Source organism: Papaver somniferum, chromosome 6 (assembly GCF_003573695.1).
Source record: "Papaver somniferum cultivar HN1 chromosome 6, ASM357369v1, whole genome shotgun sequence".
Lineage (NCBI taxonomy): Eukaryota > Viridiplantae > Streptophyta > Magnoliopsida > Ranunculales > Papaveraceae > Papaver > Papaver somniferum.
The window spans coordinates 156,284,026-156,304,464 of NC_039363.1; the positions used below are offsets into that span (position 1 = coordinate 156,284,026).

The 20,439-nt window shown below is 34.8% G+C and overlaps 2 protein-coding genes across 12 annotated transcripts; one reads left to right on the forward strand and one right to left on the reverse strand.

Moving 5' to 3' along the window:
* Positions 1 to 1,112: 1,112 nt before the first annotated feature.
* On the forward strand, positions 1,113 to 3,060 carry LOC113286334 (aspartic proteinase NANA, chloroplast-like). Its single transcript, XM_026534984.1, has 2 exons — positions 1,113 to 1,927; positions 2,111 to 3,060. The coding sequence occupies exons 1-2, from the start codon at positions 1,308 to 1,310 to the stop codon at positions 2,925 to 2,927; spliced, it is 1,437 nt and encodes a 478-aa protein (XP_026390769.1). The 5' UTR covers positions 1,113 to 1,307; the 3' UTR covers positions 2,928 to 3,060.
* Positions 3,061 to 10,522: 7,462 nt separating this feature from the next.
* LOC113289878 lies at positions 10,523 to 17,913 on the reverse strand. 11 transcript variants are annotated; one of them, XM_026539302.1, is made up of 5 exons: positions 17,783 to 17,913; positions 15,284 to 17,280; positions 13,669 to 14,617; positions 13,486 to 13,579; positions 10,523 to 11,062 (listed from the first exon to the last, which is right to left on the reverse strand). In XM_026539302.1, exons 2-4 carry the CDS (start codon positions 16,607 to 16,609, stop codon positions 13,566 to 13,568), a joined length of 2,289 nt encoding a protein of 762 aa, XP_026395087.1. In that variant the 5' UTR covers positions 16,610 to 17,280; positions 17,783 to 17,913; the 3' UTR covers positions 10,523 to 11,062; positions 13,486 to 13,565. The 11 variants fall into 11 exon arrangements, with proteins under 11 accessions (XP_026395087.1, XP_026395086.1, XP_026395093.1 ...); XM_026539301.1 differs by lacking the exon at positions 17,783 to 17,913 and adding an exon at positions 17,606 to 17,741; XM_026539308.1 differs by lacking the exon at positions 17,783 to 17,913 and having other exon boundaries at positions 13,669 to 13,840; positions 14,539 to 14,617; positions 15,284 to 17,445.
* Between the last annotated feature and the right edge of the window lie 2,526 nt (positions 17,914 to 20,439).

Consider the following 20,439-nt stretch of genomic DNA (forward strand, 5'->3'; position numbering starts at 1 on the left):
CTTGTGCTTGAAGGATATCCTCAAGCATTCTTTGGTTACATGCTCTTCTTCATTCAACAAATAATCCAAATCGGTAGGATCGAAATCAAGATTATCTGATGCACCCACTTTTTCATTACTACTAGAGTCTTCATCGTCACTATAAAGTTTCATTTTTGGTAAAAAAATCACAAACCCTAGTTTTTTCTTTTTCCCTCTAGTTCTTCTTTCCCTCCAAACTTCAGAAGAGGAAATGAATTTCTACTCTAATCCAAACACTATAATCAAAGTCAAACACTAATTATTTTAGCTAATACTAATTTAATTAATCATCGCTAAAGAATAAGGACATATTAGCCACTAACATAAATAGGTGGATAAAGAATTTCTAGAGATTACTTCTTAATGATCATTTTTGCTTTTTTAGTAGCAGGCACCAGATAATCACATTAGGCCCAAAACCAACCAGTTTTTTTATATATATCGTGTGTGTATATTGAAAAACAAATGGTGAAGGACAGCAAATTTGACCCCAATAATTCTTTCAATGCCAACTGGCTAATTGACATAATGTCAAGCAAATCGTAGCGTCTGATAATGAACCACACGAAATAATTGTTAGCTACATTAATGATATCAAATAATATCTCACTTTGTTTTTTTCCTGAAAGTAATTGAGATTCTTGTAATAATACTAGGCGTATGCATTTGTATCACAGAATGTCTTTTTTAGTTCGTTTTAGTGTAGAGTGCAAGCAAAGGGATTGAATTACTGGTGGTAATGTAGAATTATCTCGAGTTTACTCGGATTGTAGCTTAGGTCATACACATACTGCTCGTTTTGAGCTGTTTCAAACCTCTCACCCTGAGCTGTTCTGAGACCTCCTCACTGTAGTAGTAGTACTACTACGTAAAAATTAGTAAACCATCTAATTATCAGCAAATCATGAATCGGCTGATTGATTGTGTAGTGTTGTGTACCATTGTTGATTTTGTGTTATAAAATTTATTAATCAAGATACAAGAAAACAAAAACAACCTCGTTTTGCGGTGACAAGCAACCATTGACAATCCAATGCTGCATAAATAAAACCGATAAATAGACATAAAAATCTAGAGAGTTATCAATTGCAACGACTTTTTTCTTCATCCATATCCTCTAAAAGAAGAAAAACATAACACCTACCAAACTCACTCAAGAGATCAGATCAAAGAAAGAAACTAACTTTTAGCATTCAATTTTATGCAACAAGAACATTTTTCTTCTTCTGTTCTGAAGCCAAACAAATTCTTCTCCTCCTCCTTTATACATGGTCCTATCTTTTTAAATGACTATATCTTATTCATTTGCCGTTGTGTTCCATATTCTTATTATATTTTCCTCAATTTCGAGTTTCGCTAGTGGAGAGACAAAGAATGGAGACCGAGAAATGAGATTAGAATTAACTCATCGGCATTATATGGATGATGTTTCGGCACCGAAAACTCAATATGATAAGGTTAAGGATCTAGTTCAAGATGATCTGATTCGAGTTCGAATGCTATATGGTAGAATATCTCGTTATCATTATGATAATGGTAAAGTAGGAAAACATTCGTCGGCTATTATAATTCCTACTACTAAGGCTTCCAATTCCTCGGCTGTACTACCTATTTCTTCTGCAGCTTATAAAGGAATTGGACAGTACTTTGTACAATTTAGAGTAGGAACTCCGTCTAAGAAATTCACATTAATAGTTGATACAGGTAGTGATCTTACTTGGATCAACTGTCGATACCGTTGTAAGAAATGCACTTCACGTACAAGGATGAATGATCACAGAATCTTTCAAGCTGCTAGATCTCTCTCATTTAAAACCATTCCATGCTCGTCCAACTTGTGCAAGAATCTTACATTTTCTTTGGTAACATGCCCTAGCAAGAGGGATCCCTGCCAGTATGATTACGGGTAATCATTATACTCTTACCATAAATTTTTACTCTCTTTTTTCCAGTCATTATTAGTTCCGAAGTCCTATGTTCTTAGTTCCCAGTGAGACAGACATTAATTTGGCTAAAACTAAACATGATGTATATTTACATTTAGTAAGGGACAAAGAAAATGTTGATTTTTTTTCCTAATATTTTACAGATACCAGGATGGATCAACAGCCCATGGATTTTATGCATATGAGACGGTGACAATGAGTCTCACAAACGGTCGGAAGACTAGACTACATGGTGTACCAATCGGATGCAGCTACTCTACTTCCACAGGCACATTAGGTGTTGTTGATGGTGTTCTTGGATTAGGTTATAACGATAACTCATTTGCTACAAAAGCTACATCCAAGTTTGGCAACAACTTCTCGTATTGCTTAGTCGATCATTTGAGCCCTAAAAATGTGTCAAGTCATCTAACATTTGGATACAGCAAACATTTGGTTTCTGGTTCTTCTCCACCAACCAACTTCCAGTTTACAAATATTCAAGCCATAGACGGGCTATATCATGTGAATATAGTCGGTATATCTATAGGTGGTTTGGTGCTCAAGATTCCATCAGAAATATTTTCCTTCCAAAATCAAGGCGGTGTAATCTTGGATTCTGGCTCCAGCTTAACATTTTTAGTTGAACCCGCTTACAAGATCGTTATGAAATATTTGATGCCCGCTTTCACAAAATTTAAACAAGTGAAAGACGAATCTTTTGAGTTCTGCTTTCAGTCCCAAGGTTTCCATGAATCGGCCGTGCCAAAATTAGTTTTTCACTTTGCGGATTCTGTTCGGTTTGAACCACACCTTAAAAGTTATGTAATCGATGTCTCGGACGGAGTAAAATGCCTTGGATTCATGCCGAATGCATGGCCAGGTATATCAATAATTGGGAACATTATGCAGCAGAATTTCTTGTGGGAATTCGATCTCAAGTGGAAAAGGCTGGGGTTTGCTCCATCAACTTGTACATAAAATTGAACCAGTTAAATTGTTGTAAAACTCGTATCCATTTTTGTTTGTTCATATCTCTTTTTCCGTGTGTTATTCTCAAATCTCCTTGTATTGTGAATTTATTATGTTTGGATATCTCGGTATCTTTCACTCATTTGTGCTACAATCGGCAACTCTTTCTTCATTCGCCTACACTACAGTCCACAGCATTGTTCAAATTAAAAAAAAAAACACAAAATTGATTAAAAAGACCAAAACCAATAATTCCTGGGTGAAAATGACACTTAGATTTTGATACTGTTTAAATGAACAAAAATGTAAAAATAGCCAGGATGTAAACAGTTTCATCCTGCCAATTTTCAAATATTTTTTCTTGTTTTTTAATTTACACAGGATGCACCCAATTTCATCCTAGCTATTTTTTATGTTTAAACAAGGATGAATCCAGTTTCATCCTTGCTAAAAAAAATTTGTCCATTTCACCCATACTAATTTTTAGTCGTCCATTTGAACCATGATTTAAAAATATTTGGATAAATGATCCATTTTCCGGAAAAAAACAGTTTGTATTCGATACTTTTCATTATTGTGCATTTTTTATTTGCACATACTACAAGACATATACTGTTTTGACGGTTTATTTTTACATTTTAAAATAAATAAAAGACAAAAACAATAAGACTTTTGGGTCAGGTAGTGCTCATAAATTAAGGCGACGTTCACGCTACCTGCTATTAATATGGAGAAAAAAACGGTTTAGTCCAAAAACGCTTCAAAAAGTATGAATTAGTCCATCCCGAGTTAACTAGGTACAATTTAGTCCAAAAATTATTTAAAATATGAAAAATACAAAAATAACCTTCCTGATTTACAATTTAGTCCAAATATTAACAGTTTAGTCCAAAATGACTCATGATAATGTCAGCAACTTTAAATAATTTAAAAACAATTTATCTTTGGAACCGCTCGTCCAAAATTCGCAAACTTTATATTTTCGGAAACCTCTTTCCGAGATCTACAAAAAGAGTACCCTTATGACTATATAATTTTCATTCTTGATTTTTTTTTTAATTTACACTGGTGTACAACTACGCACACATCGACAAAAATCCAGAAAATCCAACATCAATGATAGCCAGACTGCCACTCTCATCTGCACATACTGACAAAAATATCAACCACACCAAGATCTAATTGGATAATATCCGAATTTGAAGAGGATGGTTTAGAAGTTAACCTGCATCAAGGACAAAACGAGTCGATTCGAACTTGAACAAGTCGTTGCGGAATGAAAAATGTCTAATACTTGGAAATTAAGTAGATCAAAAACATGTATTTCGATAAAATAACGACTTGCTTCTTAACAATGACGTTTTATGGAGAAATTAGAATATCCCTACTATACATGTCATAACCTAGAGTCAATAAAGAATTGACACGTCAAATAACTGGTACAAAAATGCAGAGATAGTGAACATCTGCTCCCTCTTGTCTTTTTTGTCGCTATATATATAAAAATTCTTCTACGGAAGCATGACAATGAACACTTGAATAAAAGAACAACATAGTGTACAATGATTGACTGGAAGAACGCATTCTTTGCACCACTCGGAGCACATTGAGTACGAAATGGTAAATTAATTGCAAACATGAAGCCGAATATGGAGAGACTTACCATCGTACCTGATTAACTCACAAGATCTTAACGTCGAGTAGAGCCAAAAACATCTGCTTGTCTGAAATAGTGGCTGAATTGATATAGAAGCGTTATTAGAAGAAACTGGAATACCCAGCCTACACACCTTATCTGATTTAAGAAACTCATTAACTGCATTGAGATGCTCAAGAATCTTTGGGTTACCAGCAGGCATCGATCCTATCATCCTTGGTTTTTTATCTGCATCCAAAATACCCATAGTGAAGTAAGTTTTATACGCAAGATGTAAGCGGAAGAACCAACTCCTATAATTACGACATATCAGATTATAATTTGTGTAAAGCAGTTAATAGGCTTATGGAATTTCAAGGAAATTATTGCCGATATATAAGATATTGGAAGCTCAGCTTGAGTTTGTAACAGAGTAATGTGAACTGCGTTTTTATCAAATCGTAAAAATCGCAACAACTAATCCATGAAAATCTGAAATTACAAACTGCCAAACTAATACAAAGGAAAGGGCCAGGTTAGAGACTTGTAACTTTAACCAAATCCAAACAAAACGATTTTAAGGCCCTATATAAGACCCGGATAGGCCACGCGAAATATTAACCATGAACCACGTGTTTAGTATCCAAGGCCACACAAATCTTGACGATCGATCAAAAGATGTACAATCATGTGCACATTAACGATCAGCGTGTGTACAATTATGTGTACATTAAAAATAAATAGGTGTACAATCATGTACACATTAAGAATAAAAATGTATACAATTATGTACACATTAAAAATCAACAGGTGTACAATTATGTACACATTAATCAACATGTAGCAGTCATGGCACAGTCCATAACATTGCCAAGAATAATAAAACACTAGCATAGAAAAGACAAGATTAATGTTCATATACATAAAGTAGAAGCCACTCTCATGTCATAAGATATGGTAACCATTCAATCCCCTTTTTTCTTTTAAATAGGTCATGGAGTTATTATCTACACAGATGGAATCAAGACTACTAATATACGAAGATTTTCATTAATCTAAACAAAGAAATTAACCAAGAACCCTACTATGGAATTCAATATATCATATAGGATCTTAAACAAAAGCCGGTTCATCAAAATCTAATAGACTAACACCAGATCACTCTAAATGAAACAGAAACCCAAATTGATGGAAAAATGGTTCGACACCAGCTCAAAATTAAAAAAAAAACAGATGAGGGAGAAAAAACTGACCTTTCTTGACCAGAAGTGTCCCAAATCTGAGCTTTATTAACCAAGAAGTGACATGTTCTTGTACGTTTCCTTCTTCAATACCTTGGACGCTAACATCTCAAAATCTTCTTGTGTTACATCCACTCTCCTTTTCGTTAAAACAAACATCCCAACATTCTATGGTCCTTCTGTGCATATAACCTGTGAGTAAAAAAAAAGTTCATCAAACACAAATTCAAAGGGACACAAGCAACTATAGTAATACAGTTCTATATTATTAATAATCAATAGTTGTACACATTAAAAATCAACGGGTGTACAACTATGTACACATTAACAATCAACGGGTGATCAGCTATGTACACATTAACAATCAACGGGTGGACAAATATGTACACATTCAGAATCAATGTGTATAACTATGTGCACATTAGCAAATAAACTAGTTGATAATCTGCACATTAGCAAATAAACTAGTTGAATTTGCATTACATGTACTCGTTTTATATTGACAGCATATCAAAAATGAAAGGGACCATTTGGTATACTCCCCCGACTACGGCAACAACTTTTATCTTACATACATTTTATATCAACGTAAAGAAGTTTAAACGATATAAAATGATATGAAAATCGCTTCCTTTCTGAACGCCCAAATCTAAGGTGTACAATTATGTTCACATTAACTATTAAGAGGTGTACAGCTATATGCACATTAATGATCAACATGTGTACAACTATATACACATTAATATTAACATGTGTAGCATTATGTACACATTAAGAATCAACATGTGTAGATAGTTGTACACATGTTATACATGTGTACCCAAAGCAGAAATGATCCCCTCTTTCCATGTCTACCTCAACCATCAAACAACCAAGCAACTGGAAATATAATAGCTCAAAATTAAGATTGAGTAATCCGAGTTACCCGTTTAATTTGATCATAACTAGCCAGTTCAACAACATTTATAATAGCATTGCGATCTACGTTAGGCCCAATGCCATTCCAAAAATCTTAATTCCTCCATAGATATTGGGATCAAATTTAGTAAAAGTGAACATACATAAAAAGGCACAAGAGATAAAATTATATCTTTAAACATAACCTGCTTAACAATTGTAGAGTAAGTGTTCAACTCTCCAGAAAAACATCTTGGAGGCGACAACTTTCCTTCCAATTGGAGTTGGACTTTCATAAGACCATTAGGATTGGAAACTGCAATTGCTAGATCACCTGTTCCATGTCACTAAAGGTAGTCAGTCATTTGTGACCAAAAGCAACTGAAGTTTATGTTAGGGTGCCTACCGCAAAGCTAAAATAGTTCCGAACTGAAACACACAATTGTTTGGTTTTGAGCTAAGCCTTACTAGAGTTGATTACCTAAAAATTGAAACAGTAATAGACGGTGTGTTCTGAATTAAATTAACTACTCTACTTGATAAAAACTACAGGTCGACCATCATGAACCCTCCTGTGAATCAAAAAAACAATGTATAATAAGTAATCTGAATGGATGTAATTTATCAGAACAGAGTCGAGCAAAACTATGGCAATCTAAAACACTAACAAAGCAAACTTACTGCTCATGCGTTTGGTAGTTTCAGATTTAATATTAACAATACACTATGAGTCTTATACAAATTTCTACTTATTTTTTAGCTATTCTAATTCAGACCCACCACACACTATGGGTCATTTCCCAACAAATAATCAAGTAGCTGGTGGGGACAAAAATTGAAGTTGTTCGTATGTTGCAGATGAAAGTCACTAAAACTTGAGCGTGTGAAGATTTATAAATTATTAAAGGATCACATTTGAAAAATGACCATCAATTAACATATGAAACTATTTGCAAAGATGGTCTACTCATCTACTGTAATGACATAGTGGATAAGCAGTGCAGATTTAAACATCCACGTCAATTCTCACAATTAATTATAAACTCCTCTTTTTTCTTTATAGAGAATATACGAGTGTCATCTTAGCCTAACAGATAAAATTCTAATAGTCTAGGGGTCATTGATTTTTCTTGGCAGATACATTTTATAAGTGTAGTACCGCTAAGAAATGAAATAGCAGACATATTTCATTACTCATTAGTAGTGACTAACGAGAGACAGATACCACGACAAAACAAGTGATTGACAATTCATAAATATGCTACAGTGAGGCAGGCACATAAACATATGTCATAAAATTGTAAGTAAACAATTGACTCAGTTCCATTTTCTTTCATTATTTGCCCAATCCATAATAATTCCTCTAACTCTAATTTTTCGTAGCATTTGACGTTGAAATAGTCATCAACTTCGTTACTCAGAACCATTTGAAGTTGAAACAGTCGTCAACTTCATTACTCTAATTTATCATATTCCATTACTCCATAATATTTCATTACTCAAAACCATTCCTAAAACCCCAAAACTATTAATCATAGCATTTGAAGTTGAAATGGTCATCAAAAAACCTCTAACTTTAATTTCCCCAACTAGATTTTTAACTCCTTTATGTCTCTAATTGATGCTTGCATACGAATTAAGGAAATATAAGAATCTAAACTTTGAGAATAATTATTCCTCTGTTTGCCAGCCCAATAAAAGAATTTAAGAGCCAAGTTTGGTTTTTGTTTAAGCTGAGAGGATATAAGTAGTTGACTAACAAAATTAGGTGATAATTTGATGAGAAACTTTTGACCGTGATCATTTAAATTGCATTCCATTATTGGAGAATCAACAAAAAGATTGAGTATATATTCTAAAAGGTTCTATCCATCCGGGAGGAGGAAAGGAAGTCGAAACGAACCTTGAATTAGGAGGAAATGTTTTGCTCCGGATAGAGTCAGAAGTTTGAATCGTTCGTTGATCACTCCTACCAGGAAGATTTATCATCATTTAAACCAATTGTTAAGGAAAAAATAATTAGAGTATTACAGATCTAACTTCTTCCCACTAATCGAATGGGAAACTTGAACTGCAATCAATAAAATTAGGTTTTTGAAATCATAAAAAAATAATCTAAAATTAATAAATTAACATCGACAATTAAATTCGATAAGAACATGTTCCCATCTTTCATACCACTTTAAGTTGATGAAATCTTCATACTAATCTTCGAGAGAAGGAACTGATGATGACGATTTAGATTTTTGATTTAGATTTTTCAAGATGAATCAAGCAATTGTTTGACTATCGTAATTAGGTTTGAAGATCGAAAACGAGATCAGATTTTATGATTTTGTCTTCGCTCGTGGGTGCTATTTCCATGAAGAAGATGAAAAAAATGGAAACTGAAATACAAAGAACTGATATTACTTAGATAGGGGGCATTTTTCCCCTCGGGAAAATTGGTTTTGGACTAAATCGTTCAGGAAAGGATTAACCCGTATGAAATTTGGTAAATTTGGATATCCTTATACTAGGCTTGAGAGGGCGGGATTAAAGAGTCCAAAGCCCAACATATTTGGGACTAAACGTCAATTTCTACATTAATATGCGGCTGCCGATGCTACCTGCCTACGCAGCAGGTCGGAAATATAAAGGCTGACCCGACCCGCAGGGTTAATCATAACTTTTGTTGTTAAAACAAGTTATGACCCTATACTATCCTAACTTTTGCCGTTAAAACAGAGTCCAACTTTGTGCAACCCCTCAAAACCGGGGTTCACATTCCGCCTCTCTTCATTGGACTGTTCACTCGGTCAAAACCAGCTTTCCTACTTAGTTTTTCTTTTCCGAAATTGATCTAATATTCTAAGAAACAGCGATCCATATCCATGGTTCCTTTTTATCCTTCTTCTTCAGACCATCATCATAACAATATTTTGATCAGAAATTCATCAACATCATCAGCTAATCGATTAATGAGATACTCATCATCGTCAAGTAACTGGAATCATCATCGTCAAAAAGAGAAATCAGCTAATCGATTAATGAGATATTCATCATCATCAAGTAACTCGAATTATCATCATCAGAATAAGAAAAAAAATAGTGAAAATGTATCTCAAAGAAATGTTCTGAATGCGTTAGAAGTGGGTTTGTGCTCTGTTTTCTAAAAAAAAAAATTCTCATACAGAGCTCTTTCTTCTCGAGTTACTATGAGATGGGTAAAAAGAAAATTGGAAAGTTTTTTTTCTTTATCAATCAGAACTTCTTACAATGAGTTGAGTAATGTCTAGTAATCAAAATCCAAACCTAAATAAAAAAATTCTAGCCGTTTACGGAGGAAGAAGATAGAATCAAACAATCTTATTCATGTATGATTTTTTTTTAGATTCGTGATATTGATTTGTCAATAATCTTTCTCTATGTTTTTAGATGATTGTTGTTGATTGATCCAATCAAATCTATCAAATACTGATTCTGATTTCAGGTATATTGAATTGCAAGTTCGCGATATTAAAGAGAGAAAAAGATAAGCTTAGAAACTTATATTTGAATACGGAAGATATTTTACTAAGTTATAAATACTAAAAGTGGCTTTAAAGTGGTTTTGACCGAATAAACAATCCAATGAAGAGAGGCGGAATGTGCACCCCGGTTTTGAGGGGGTGCACAAAGTTGGACTCGTTAAAACAGGTTAGGTACGGTTTGCATTTCACGATTCGTGACCCGTCCAACCAGTCGATAACGTGATTCATTGTTAAATTACTAAGTACCTAGCTCTACGATGCTGGTGTTGCAGGATCTTTGGCCGATGTATGTGTCGCATTTACACCTTAGCCCGTAAATAGAGTTTTAATCACAATGTATACCTCTTGTAAATATTTCTCTTTCAACATGTTATCTTCTTTTTTTTCGATAAGCAGGCCTCTAACAAAGACTAGCTAGAGCTGTAGTTGACAATTCTAGGAGTAGTAACCCCCATTACATCATTTTGAAATAAAGAAACTAAAAACCTAACTACAAATTTCCTATCCAAATGCCTTCACTTTCCTTAAAAGCTCCAACTTTAGCAAGTTTGTTAGCCACATTATTTGCTTCTCCGCAACGATGACTGAACTTCACCTGGTTGAATTGGCCCACCAAGCCTCTTAATTTCCCCACCAAGCCTCTTAATTTCCCACTGCGGCTGAGAACTTCCTTTGCACAGTTGGATTGCGTCATCTGAGTCACTCTCCACCTCCAGATTAGTAATCCCAAACTCCACAGCCAGACGAAGACCTTTCTAATGGCCCAAACTTTTGCAACATTATTTGTGTTCTTGAAAATATGTTTACTGTAACAAGCAACAAAATCTCCTCCTTCCTTCCTACTGATACCTCCAATCCCTGCAAAACCATCATCATTCGCAGAACCGTCAGTATTTAGCTTATAAAAATCAGCATTAGGAACCTCCCATACAATTTGAATATCCTGCTTGTTCATGTTTTGCTGTTTCACTCCCTGATTTGCATAGTGATACTCTCTAGCACTTTTCAGTGCTTTAGCAAGGGCTAGCAGAGCATGAAATTTCACATTTTCAAACATAAAATTATTCATGTGTATTCAAATACTCCATAGGATAAAAGAGCATAAATTTTTCCATTCAATACCTCCTAATTGAACATCAATAGAACAAACTTTCCCAAGGAAAGATGGAGAGATGGGCTCAAGGTCAAATTGTACACCAAATCTGTCCTTTAGCTTTCTCCATATAGGCCAGACACTTGGGCAAACAAAAAACAAATGCATACATGTCTCAAGATCATTATTACATAACCTACAACTTGGATGATTAGCAACACCTTTACCGTAGAGAGATTCATTCACCTTAAGCTTATTTTGGCACAATTGCCAAAGAAAGACTTTGTATTTGAATGGGCATTTCAGAGCCCAGAGATATCTCTGGTCAGTATTAGTAATCTAAGGTTCAGAATTACTTACCTGAAGATGTTTGTAAGCATCTTTTATAGTAACTTCCCCTGTAGTACTGATGAGCACGCAAGTGTGACGCATTTTCACCCATAACTACATTCGCTATAACTAATTTAATCACTAATAATCTTGTTTTAAGTCTTTTCAAGGAAATAAGCTCTTTTGGAAAAATAGCTAGTGTTAAAGGCAACCAGAGGAACTGATAAAGGCACCCATCATTTCAGATACGGGCACCCAACAAATGGATAGAGGCACCCTCTTCTTCTTCATTTGAAACAGATTCACATATTTTATGGGAGATCTCAAAGATTTAAGGAAAAGATATCTTCTTGCCTATTATACAAGAAGTTTTCATATCTTGAAGTTAAAAGGGATAATATATTGATGAGTTTGTTTTTATTTTATTGAAAAGAAGAAAGAAAATCTGTGGTTTTATTTATAAATAAAAAAGATAATATCCCCAGGATTTTATTCTAGCAAATAGAGGAAGATGTGTGATAAATGGAGAAAAAAATTATTCCTGAGATATCTTTCATTAAAGAGAAGATCTGGTGGAGTTATGGAAGAATATTTTGAAAAGATATTTGAGTAATGGGTTGTTGTGTATAAATAAGGTGCTAATAGGACCACACAGGCATCTAGAGAGGGAGGAGTTTTGGAAGAGCAAAATAGTTGCGTTTAATTTTTCTTCATTTTCACCATTATAAACACTTTTCGAGCAATAAAATAATCTTTTAAGAGTGTCTACAACATGATGAGCTAAACCCCTACCCTGGGTCGACGGAGGAATCCGAATTTCATACATGGGTAAATTTATTTTATTTTTCTATTTGACTTTTGCACTAACTAAAATAGAATTATGATTTGAATTAATTAGTTATCATTTTATTTGATGGGTCATGCTTGCTTAGATGTTTGATGTCCCATGCTTACAATTTATAACTAATATTTTGAGAATCTACTTTGGCAAAAATAAGAGTCCATGTTATTTTATTTATTAAGCGATAATTGTTGAGGATAAATAATTGAGGCTTATGATATGAATTCGGTGGAATCCTAATCCCAGTAACTCTCGCCTTTGTTTATTATTTTCATTAAATCTTTAAATTTAATCTTCACAAGTCTTAGAGTTTAAATCCTTATGTACAACAACGATTAAAAATCACACCAGCATTCCGGGCCAGAAGAGTCTATCCTTATTATCAGTACTAACACTTATTGGAATAGCCCTCAGCAAGTTCATTACATTGTCAGGAACATTGTTAGATAGTTTCACAATATCCCATTCCTACCTTGCAGAATTTGTGTAATCACTAATAGTTTCTCTAGGAATAGAACTAGCATCTATTTGTGTCATATCAGCTATAGAGCTATTAGATACCCATGGATATCTCCAAAAATCAACAATAGTACCACTTCCTATGCTCCATTGAACACTATGCCTGATAGTATTTCTTCCTCTAAAGAATACTCCTCCAGCACATTGAAGATCTGGATTTGACCTCAACATCCCAGAAATTCTGGTAGTTGAAATATTTGGCCTCTAACAGTTTGGTCATTGTACTATCAGGATTGGAGTGAACTTTCCAGGCCATCTTGGCCAGGAAAGCAAGATTACTTAGCTCCAAGTTTTTAATACCTATTCCTCCTAGGTCTTTGGACTTACACACAGTCTACCATTTAACATTATGCATACACCTTTTATCTTTATCACCTCCCCAAAGAAAGTTTCTCCTATATTTATCAATTTTACTAATCAAGCCTTTAAGGAGTTTAATAACAGACGTAACATGATAAGACACATGATCAATAGTAGAGGTGATTTTAGAGAACCTACCAGCCATGTTTAGGTTTTTAGACTTCCATCCCTGCACCATATGTCCTACTTTTTCAAGCATCTCACCCATGTTTAGGTTTTTAGACTTCCATCCCTGCATCATATGTCCTACTTTTTCAAGCATCTCACTAAAAGTATTTTCACTAATTATACCCCATTGAAGAGGAATACCAAGGTACTTACCAGGATTCGTGGAAACTCGAACCCTTAAAGCATTAGCCATACCCCTAGTGAAGATCCTTCCCAAATTTGAAGAGGTCAATAAGGTGGATTTACCATCACTGATTTGCTGTCCAGACCAAGCACAGAACTTGTCTAATAACACTCTAAGATTCACAGCATTTTTGTAAGAAGCCTTCAAAAACATGATACTGTCATCAGCAAACAAAGAGTGAGAAATCTGGGAGGCACCCCTTGCAATAGCAAAAGCAGAAAGAGATTTATTTTTTATGCCTTTATTCAACAACCTAGTTAAGGCTTCAAGACATAAGATGAAAAGGTAAGGGGACAAAGGTTCCCCTTGTCTCAAACCATTAGTAGGAGTAAACCTAGATCTAGGAGAACCATTGATAAGAACTTGAAAGGAAACAGAAGTTACACATTTCATAATCCAATCAATGAACATATGATTAAAACCTGTGAGGAGAAAGATTTTGTGTATAAATTCCCAACTAATCCTATCATAGGCTTTACCAAAGTCAATCTTGAGGGCCATCCAACCTTTCACCCCTTTTTTAGATTTGAACGAATGAATTATTTCATTACAAATAATGGCAGACTCAAAAAGGGATCTACCTGGGATAAAAGAATGCTGGTTATGAGAGACAATTTTGCCTAGAATAGGTCTCAATCTATTAGTGATAATTTTCATACTAAAATTACACAAACTAATAGTCCTGTACTCCTTAACAGTGGAAGGATTACTCACCTTAGGTATCAATGCAATGTAAGTTTTATTCGGTCTAGCATCCAACTGGCCATTCTGAAAGAAATTTCTTACAAGAGCAATAACACTAGAGCCCACATAATTCCAGTATTTAGTATAGAAAATACCTTGAAGACCATCAGGCCCGGGAGCCTTGAGGGAACCTAACTGTTTAACAGCAGTCTTAATCTCCTCAACATTCACCTCCTTACAAAGCAGATCATTTTCATCAGCAGTAACCACAGCAGGAAAGAGGGTTCTTAGTTCACTATCACACATAAAACTGTTAGTAGAAGTAAAAAGATTCTCATAATGATTAACTATGACAGATTCAATATCTTTAGCATCATTAACCCACTCACCTTGACTATTTTTTATCATGGAGATGGTATTCCTTTTTCTCCTAACAAGCGTAGACGTATGAAAAAACCTAGTATTTAAGTCCCCTTCCTTAAGCCTAGAAATTCGAGATTTTTATCTCCAAAAAGTCTCTTCTAACTTCAAAAGTCTAAGATACTCTATAAGACAATCATTCATTCTAATTTTGGCACTATCAGAAGGCCAAGAATCAAAATCATTTTGGGCCTTTCTAAGATTATCTTGGGCAACATCAATTTGTGTTTGGATATCACCAAAGACATGTTTATTCCATTTTTTGGACTCCAACTGAATCTTAGAAATATTGTTGAAAAAATTGCCACTAACATTGCCATCAGTGTTAGTATTCCAATTATTTTTAACAACATCACTATATCTAGGGTCCTCAGCCCACATAGCTTCAAAACGAAAAGGCCTAGGATGAAACCTAGTTTTAAGTTCAAGGTCAATAAGAATGGCTCTATGGTCCGAAATAAAATAAGAGAGATGAGTTACCTGAGCCTTGCTGAATCTATTGATCCAATTTGAGTTGGCAACGGCTCTGTCCAATCGCTCCTTAATATTAGCAGCTCCCACTCTCTTGTTGTTCCAAGTGTATTTAGGCCCATTAAAACCCAAGTCAATAAGACCACAGCTGTCCATGACTTCTCTTAGTTCAGCAATTTTGCTATGAGAAGGATTTCTTCCACCTTTCTTTTCCTGACAGCTACCAATGACATTCAAATCTCCCATCACCATCCAGTCAGAATTAGAGATATCAGACACAGTTTGAAGTTCATTCCACACCGTCCTTTTATTGGACTTATTAGTGCTTCTATAAATTGTGGACAAAATCCAAGGACTCTTGGATTTCACGCTGACCACAGCATGGAGCGCCCATCTTGTCCGTTTAGTGGCTTGAATATCCACCTCCTCCGGATTCCACAACAGACATATTCCCCCAGAGAATCCCTCGGGATCAACCAATATGGACTCTTCATAACCCAGGTGCCTAACAATACCTACCGCATGAGAAGCAAGCACTCTTGTCTCAAGCAAAGCCACGATATTTGGCTTATGTCTCTTGATCAATTTCCTCATGACACGAGTAAAAGAGGGTCTAGCAGCACCCCTATAATTCCATACTAAAATCTTCATCGACAAATTTTTAAAGACATTAGGAACTGATAAGAACCGGGAAGGACCTCTATGAATCCCATCCTCCTTGCCACCGCTGCTTTGTTCAGCTCCAATAATGGAGTGAGCCTGGTCTTGAATTTCCGTTGGTAAAACATTTCCGGGTCCAAATGAGCAGTAAAGAGCATCTCGAACTTCGACAGATCGTTTGGGCTTCTTACAAGAGCTGGGGTATCCACCATTGGAGCTAATTCCACCTCCAGAGTTGTTGCATCTAGCCACATCTTTGACACGCAATCTAGTTCTTCCTTTCCCTGATTTAGAAACTCCTCCGGATCCAAGTGTGTCCAGTTTGAAGGTGAAATTATTAATGGAATCACAGTCTGTTGGACTCTGTCCAAAAATATACTCCAGTCCGGTTGATCTTGTGTCTGCACTATTGCTGGTAACACTTGGTTCAGCTGGCTTCTCAAATGAGCAATGTCCTCCATCATCTGGAGTTTGATGTCCACCCTTGTAATTTTTTCTATCACTATTTCTGTGAGATGGTTCTGCGTAGCCTGAAGCTCCTCTTGTGCTCTCCTCACTAGTAAATCTTCTACCCTCCTCTGCACCACTGACGACCTTGGATAAGATTGTGAAAACTTCTGGAGTAGAGGATGGTTGAGTTCCATTTTTCTGATTTTCAATTGTTGATTCATCCATTATGTTTTTACCTTTACTTATAGCCTTTGGGTCATTAATTTTTCCATCATTAATTCCCTTCCACTATCCTTATTGGCAGAACTACTTTTCTTGCGATTAGAATTCCTACCTGAAGATGCTTGCAATACCTCATTATTAGCATTCACTTATTTAATATGTAACTGATGTGCAAACCTATCATCTTTCCCACCATGCATGTCACTATAATCACTATGATTGTTACCATTTTGAGTATTAAATGTTCTCTCATGACTATTATGATTAACCAAATTCTGATATGCAAGTGAAGCAAACCTGTTGGATACCCCCCCTATTTATGTCCTGCACCGGTTGGTTAGCCTCACCACGATGATTAGGCAAACCACTACTTGCAACACCATTCTGTTTTCTTCCAGTTACAACTGTCCAAATATTATTGCTTCTGGTGTTATTCACACTAACCTATCCCTGATCAGCATAGCCATTCCCTCCATCAGAAGAATTCTATGCATCTAAAGAATTGAACCTAGAATTTATCTTATTATCCTGCACCATGTGGTTGGAAATACGAGTACCATTTCCTCTAGCCTTATTCTTCTTTTTTTCAACCAACATCCATGAACCGAAACTTTCCTCTTCATTAACAGGACGATCTTTGCCACCAAGCACATTCTCCTCTGAAATTTTTTCACCTGCAACATTAATAGTATTATGGACACCATTTGATTCATGAACAATCTTGGGACAATTGTCCTTTTTATGAGACAATTTACCACAATGAAAACATATCAAATTAACACCTTCATATTCAATTTTTTGTTTAATGGGACCTATTTTAACTAAAGGAACTAATGGTTTATCAGTACTAACTTCGACACAAACTCTGGCAAACCTCCCTCTCAAAACTAATTCAGTGGTAGTATCCACTTTTATGAGTCTACCAAGTTTTGCTCCAACTTTATCTAACACTGACTTATCAAAATACTCTAGGGGAAGCTCAGGAAGCCTAGCACATACCAATGTTGTGTGAATTGAAGCTTCAGAGGGTTTGAAATTAGGTGACCATCTTCTCATCGAGAGATAATGTCCACCAATAAACCAAGGACCCTCACACAGAGCAAATCTATAATCATCAGGATTCTCAAATTTTAAATAGAAAAAAATCAAATCCAAGGTCAAGAATCTGTAACTTACCGGTTGGCTTCCACAATTCATTAACCTTTAAACACATAAATTTAAATCCTACCGTCTTTCCTACCACTTTCTCGATCAGGCAGTGCTTCCATTGTTGAATAATTCGTTTCCGGGTATCAACATCTAAGGAGACGGATGGAATACCATCATATGTATTAACTTCACTTGCAGCATCCGCATTCATCTCTTCGAATTCCATCTCCGAGTTTTGCAATCCCCGTTCACGAAAGCAATTTTCCCATCTTGCTTCAGAATTCACAAAGGCATCACGATAAGAGATGGGTTTTGATTTAACAAGCTGAGGTTGGGAAGGAGCGCGATTGGAATCTCCACTATCAACTAATTGATCAATACACATGTTCTCAACATGAGCCCCGTTCTTCAAAACTCTGTCTATATGTTTCTGCATCTGACCTAAATCAGTCTGTAGATCCATCATATGAGTATCAACTCTACCTGCTACACCAAAGTTCCCACCTTTGTTGCTTGATTGAATCCCACCAGGTTCAAGTGTACCATTCATGATTTCTAATTCCTTATTAATCATTAGAAATTGAAGAACAAATTAAAAGAGTTGGAACCGATTCGTCACCTGAGTTGTCGCCCGAGTTGCGCTCTCCCTAATTTTCTCTCTCCTTAGCATGAGTAAGAGTTTAAACATCTATTTCCTTCGACATGTTTTCAGCATGGCTCTACCAACTGTGTACTTTTTTTTCTTTATCGTTCGACACTTCTTCAATATTAGTATCGTCCTGATCTTATTATTTTTATATGTAGAAACTACCATATAATCCTAAAAGTAGTATAATAGAGTGGGTTTGTTCCAGTTGACCTGGTCAACTTTCTATTTGGTCCTTTTTTTAAAATACTTCTTTTGTTTCAAAAAGACCGTCCTCTATTCCATTTTGGTCTGTTTCAAAAATGTGTCCAACTTCTGTTTATAGTCATATTTTTCCAACGAACTCTCTAACATACCCTTAAGTTTTTTATATTCATAAATTCATTTTTAATAGGATCCAATCTAAAATATTAACGAAATCTGTATAATTAGGGAAACAAATATATCCTTCATTCATTTTTGAAGACAATATATATATATATATATAGTTCCAAATTAAATTCCTTATAAAGGTTATACTTCATAAGTATACAATCTTTTCATCTCTCTTTTTTCCAAACAATCCAGATTTTAGTTTTAAAGCGAACTTTGATTTCTACATTTCAATGTTCCTGCTCAATTTGGCTCTTACAGTTTCACGCGGGAGGGATTATATTTTTTTATCCAAGTTGCGAGAGGAAAATCTACTTAGCCTCCCAATGTTTAGAATATTTTTTCTTTTACTTTATTGATATTGTTTCCATAAATCGATATGTTTTATTTTATTTTTATTTTTTTATTTCCTATTTACAACCCCATAACAATTTTTGGTAGTTTTTATTACTAACATTTTTATTGAAATAAATTAGGTATGTAATTAAGGGTAGGAATGTAAACTACTACTGTCTCCTTAATATCTTGACAAAGTCAAACCGGACTGTCTTTTTGAAACGAATGGAGTATATATTATTGTTTGGTCCTAAAAATTATTGTTTGGTCCTAGGATGAACAATACCCACGCGGGATGATATCATCGATGATGTAACTATGTTTTGATAGTGGCAGAAATATCCTTTTGGGACCATATATATAGAAAAAACCAATAGAAAATATCTCATTTTTCAGATTTACTTTCTCTTTCCTCCTTTTTTCAGATCTACCTTTTCTCTGTTTTTTCTACGGTGATGATGATGATGAAAGCGACGATGATGATGAAGACGATGATGAAAATAATTCATCCTCTTCTGTTTTTTCTAGGTATTTTGATTTACAGAGATGATGAAGACGATGAAGATGACGAAGGTTTTTGAGTTTCTCCTCTGCTGGTGTTGAATATGATGGAGACGATAAAGATAATGAAGACGAAGTGTTGCTGTTGTTGAAGACTCAAAGATTACGAAGATTTGATTTAAAGATTCGAAGATCATAAAGAGACGATTTATAGAGATTGATTTGATTTTCTCGTGAGTTTCGTTTAATCTCTGTAAATCATCTTTTCAATTTTTGTAGATCTGAGGTTCTGATTAGGTGTTCATTTATGTGTTCACTCGAAAGAATGAACTCTATTTTTTGTTACGTATTCATTTTTAAGAATGATGTTCATTTGAAAGAATGAACATTGTTTTATATTCATAATAGTGAACTTTGATTAGGTGTTCACTTGAAAAAATTAAATTTTTTTTAGTTTTGGTTTGATTAGGTGTTCATTAGGAAGAATGAACTCTTGTTTTTGTTCGTAATAGTGGAATTTTTGTTGTATGTTCATTTAAAAGAATGAACTCTATTTTCATATAGGTTACATTAGGTGTTCATTTGAAAGAATGAACTCGGTTTTCATATAGGTTTTATTAGGTGTTCATTTGAAAGAATGAACTCATGTTTTTACTCATACTAATGTAATTTTTGTTGTGTGTTCGATTGAAAGAATGAACTCTTATTTTTTTGTTCTTAATAACGAAATTTTTGTAGAATAAAATGAAGTGTAATGAAGTTCACAGAATGTAATGAAGTGTAGAGTTTTCATGAAACAAAATTGACTCAAATCTACAAAAGCTCTGAT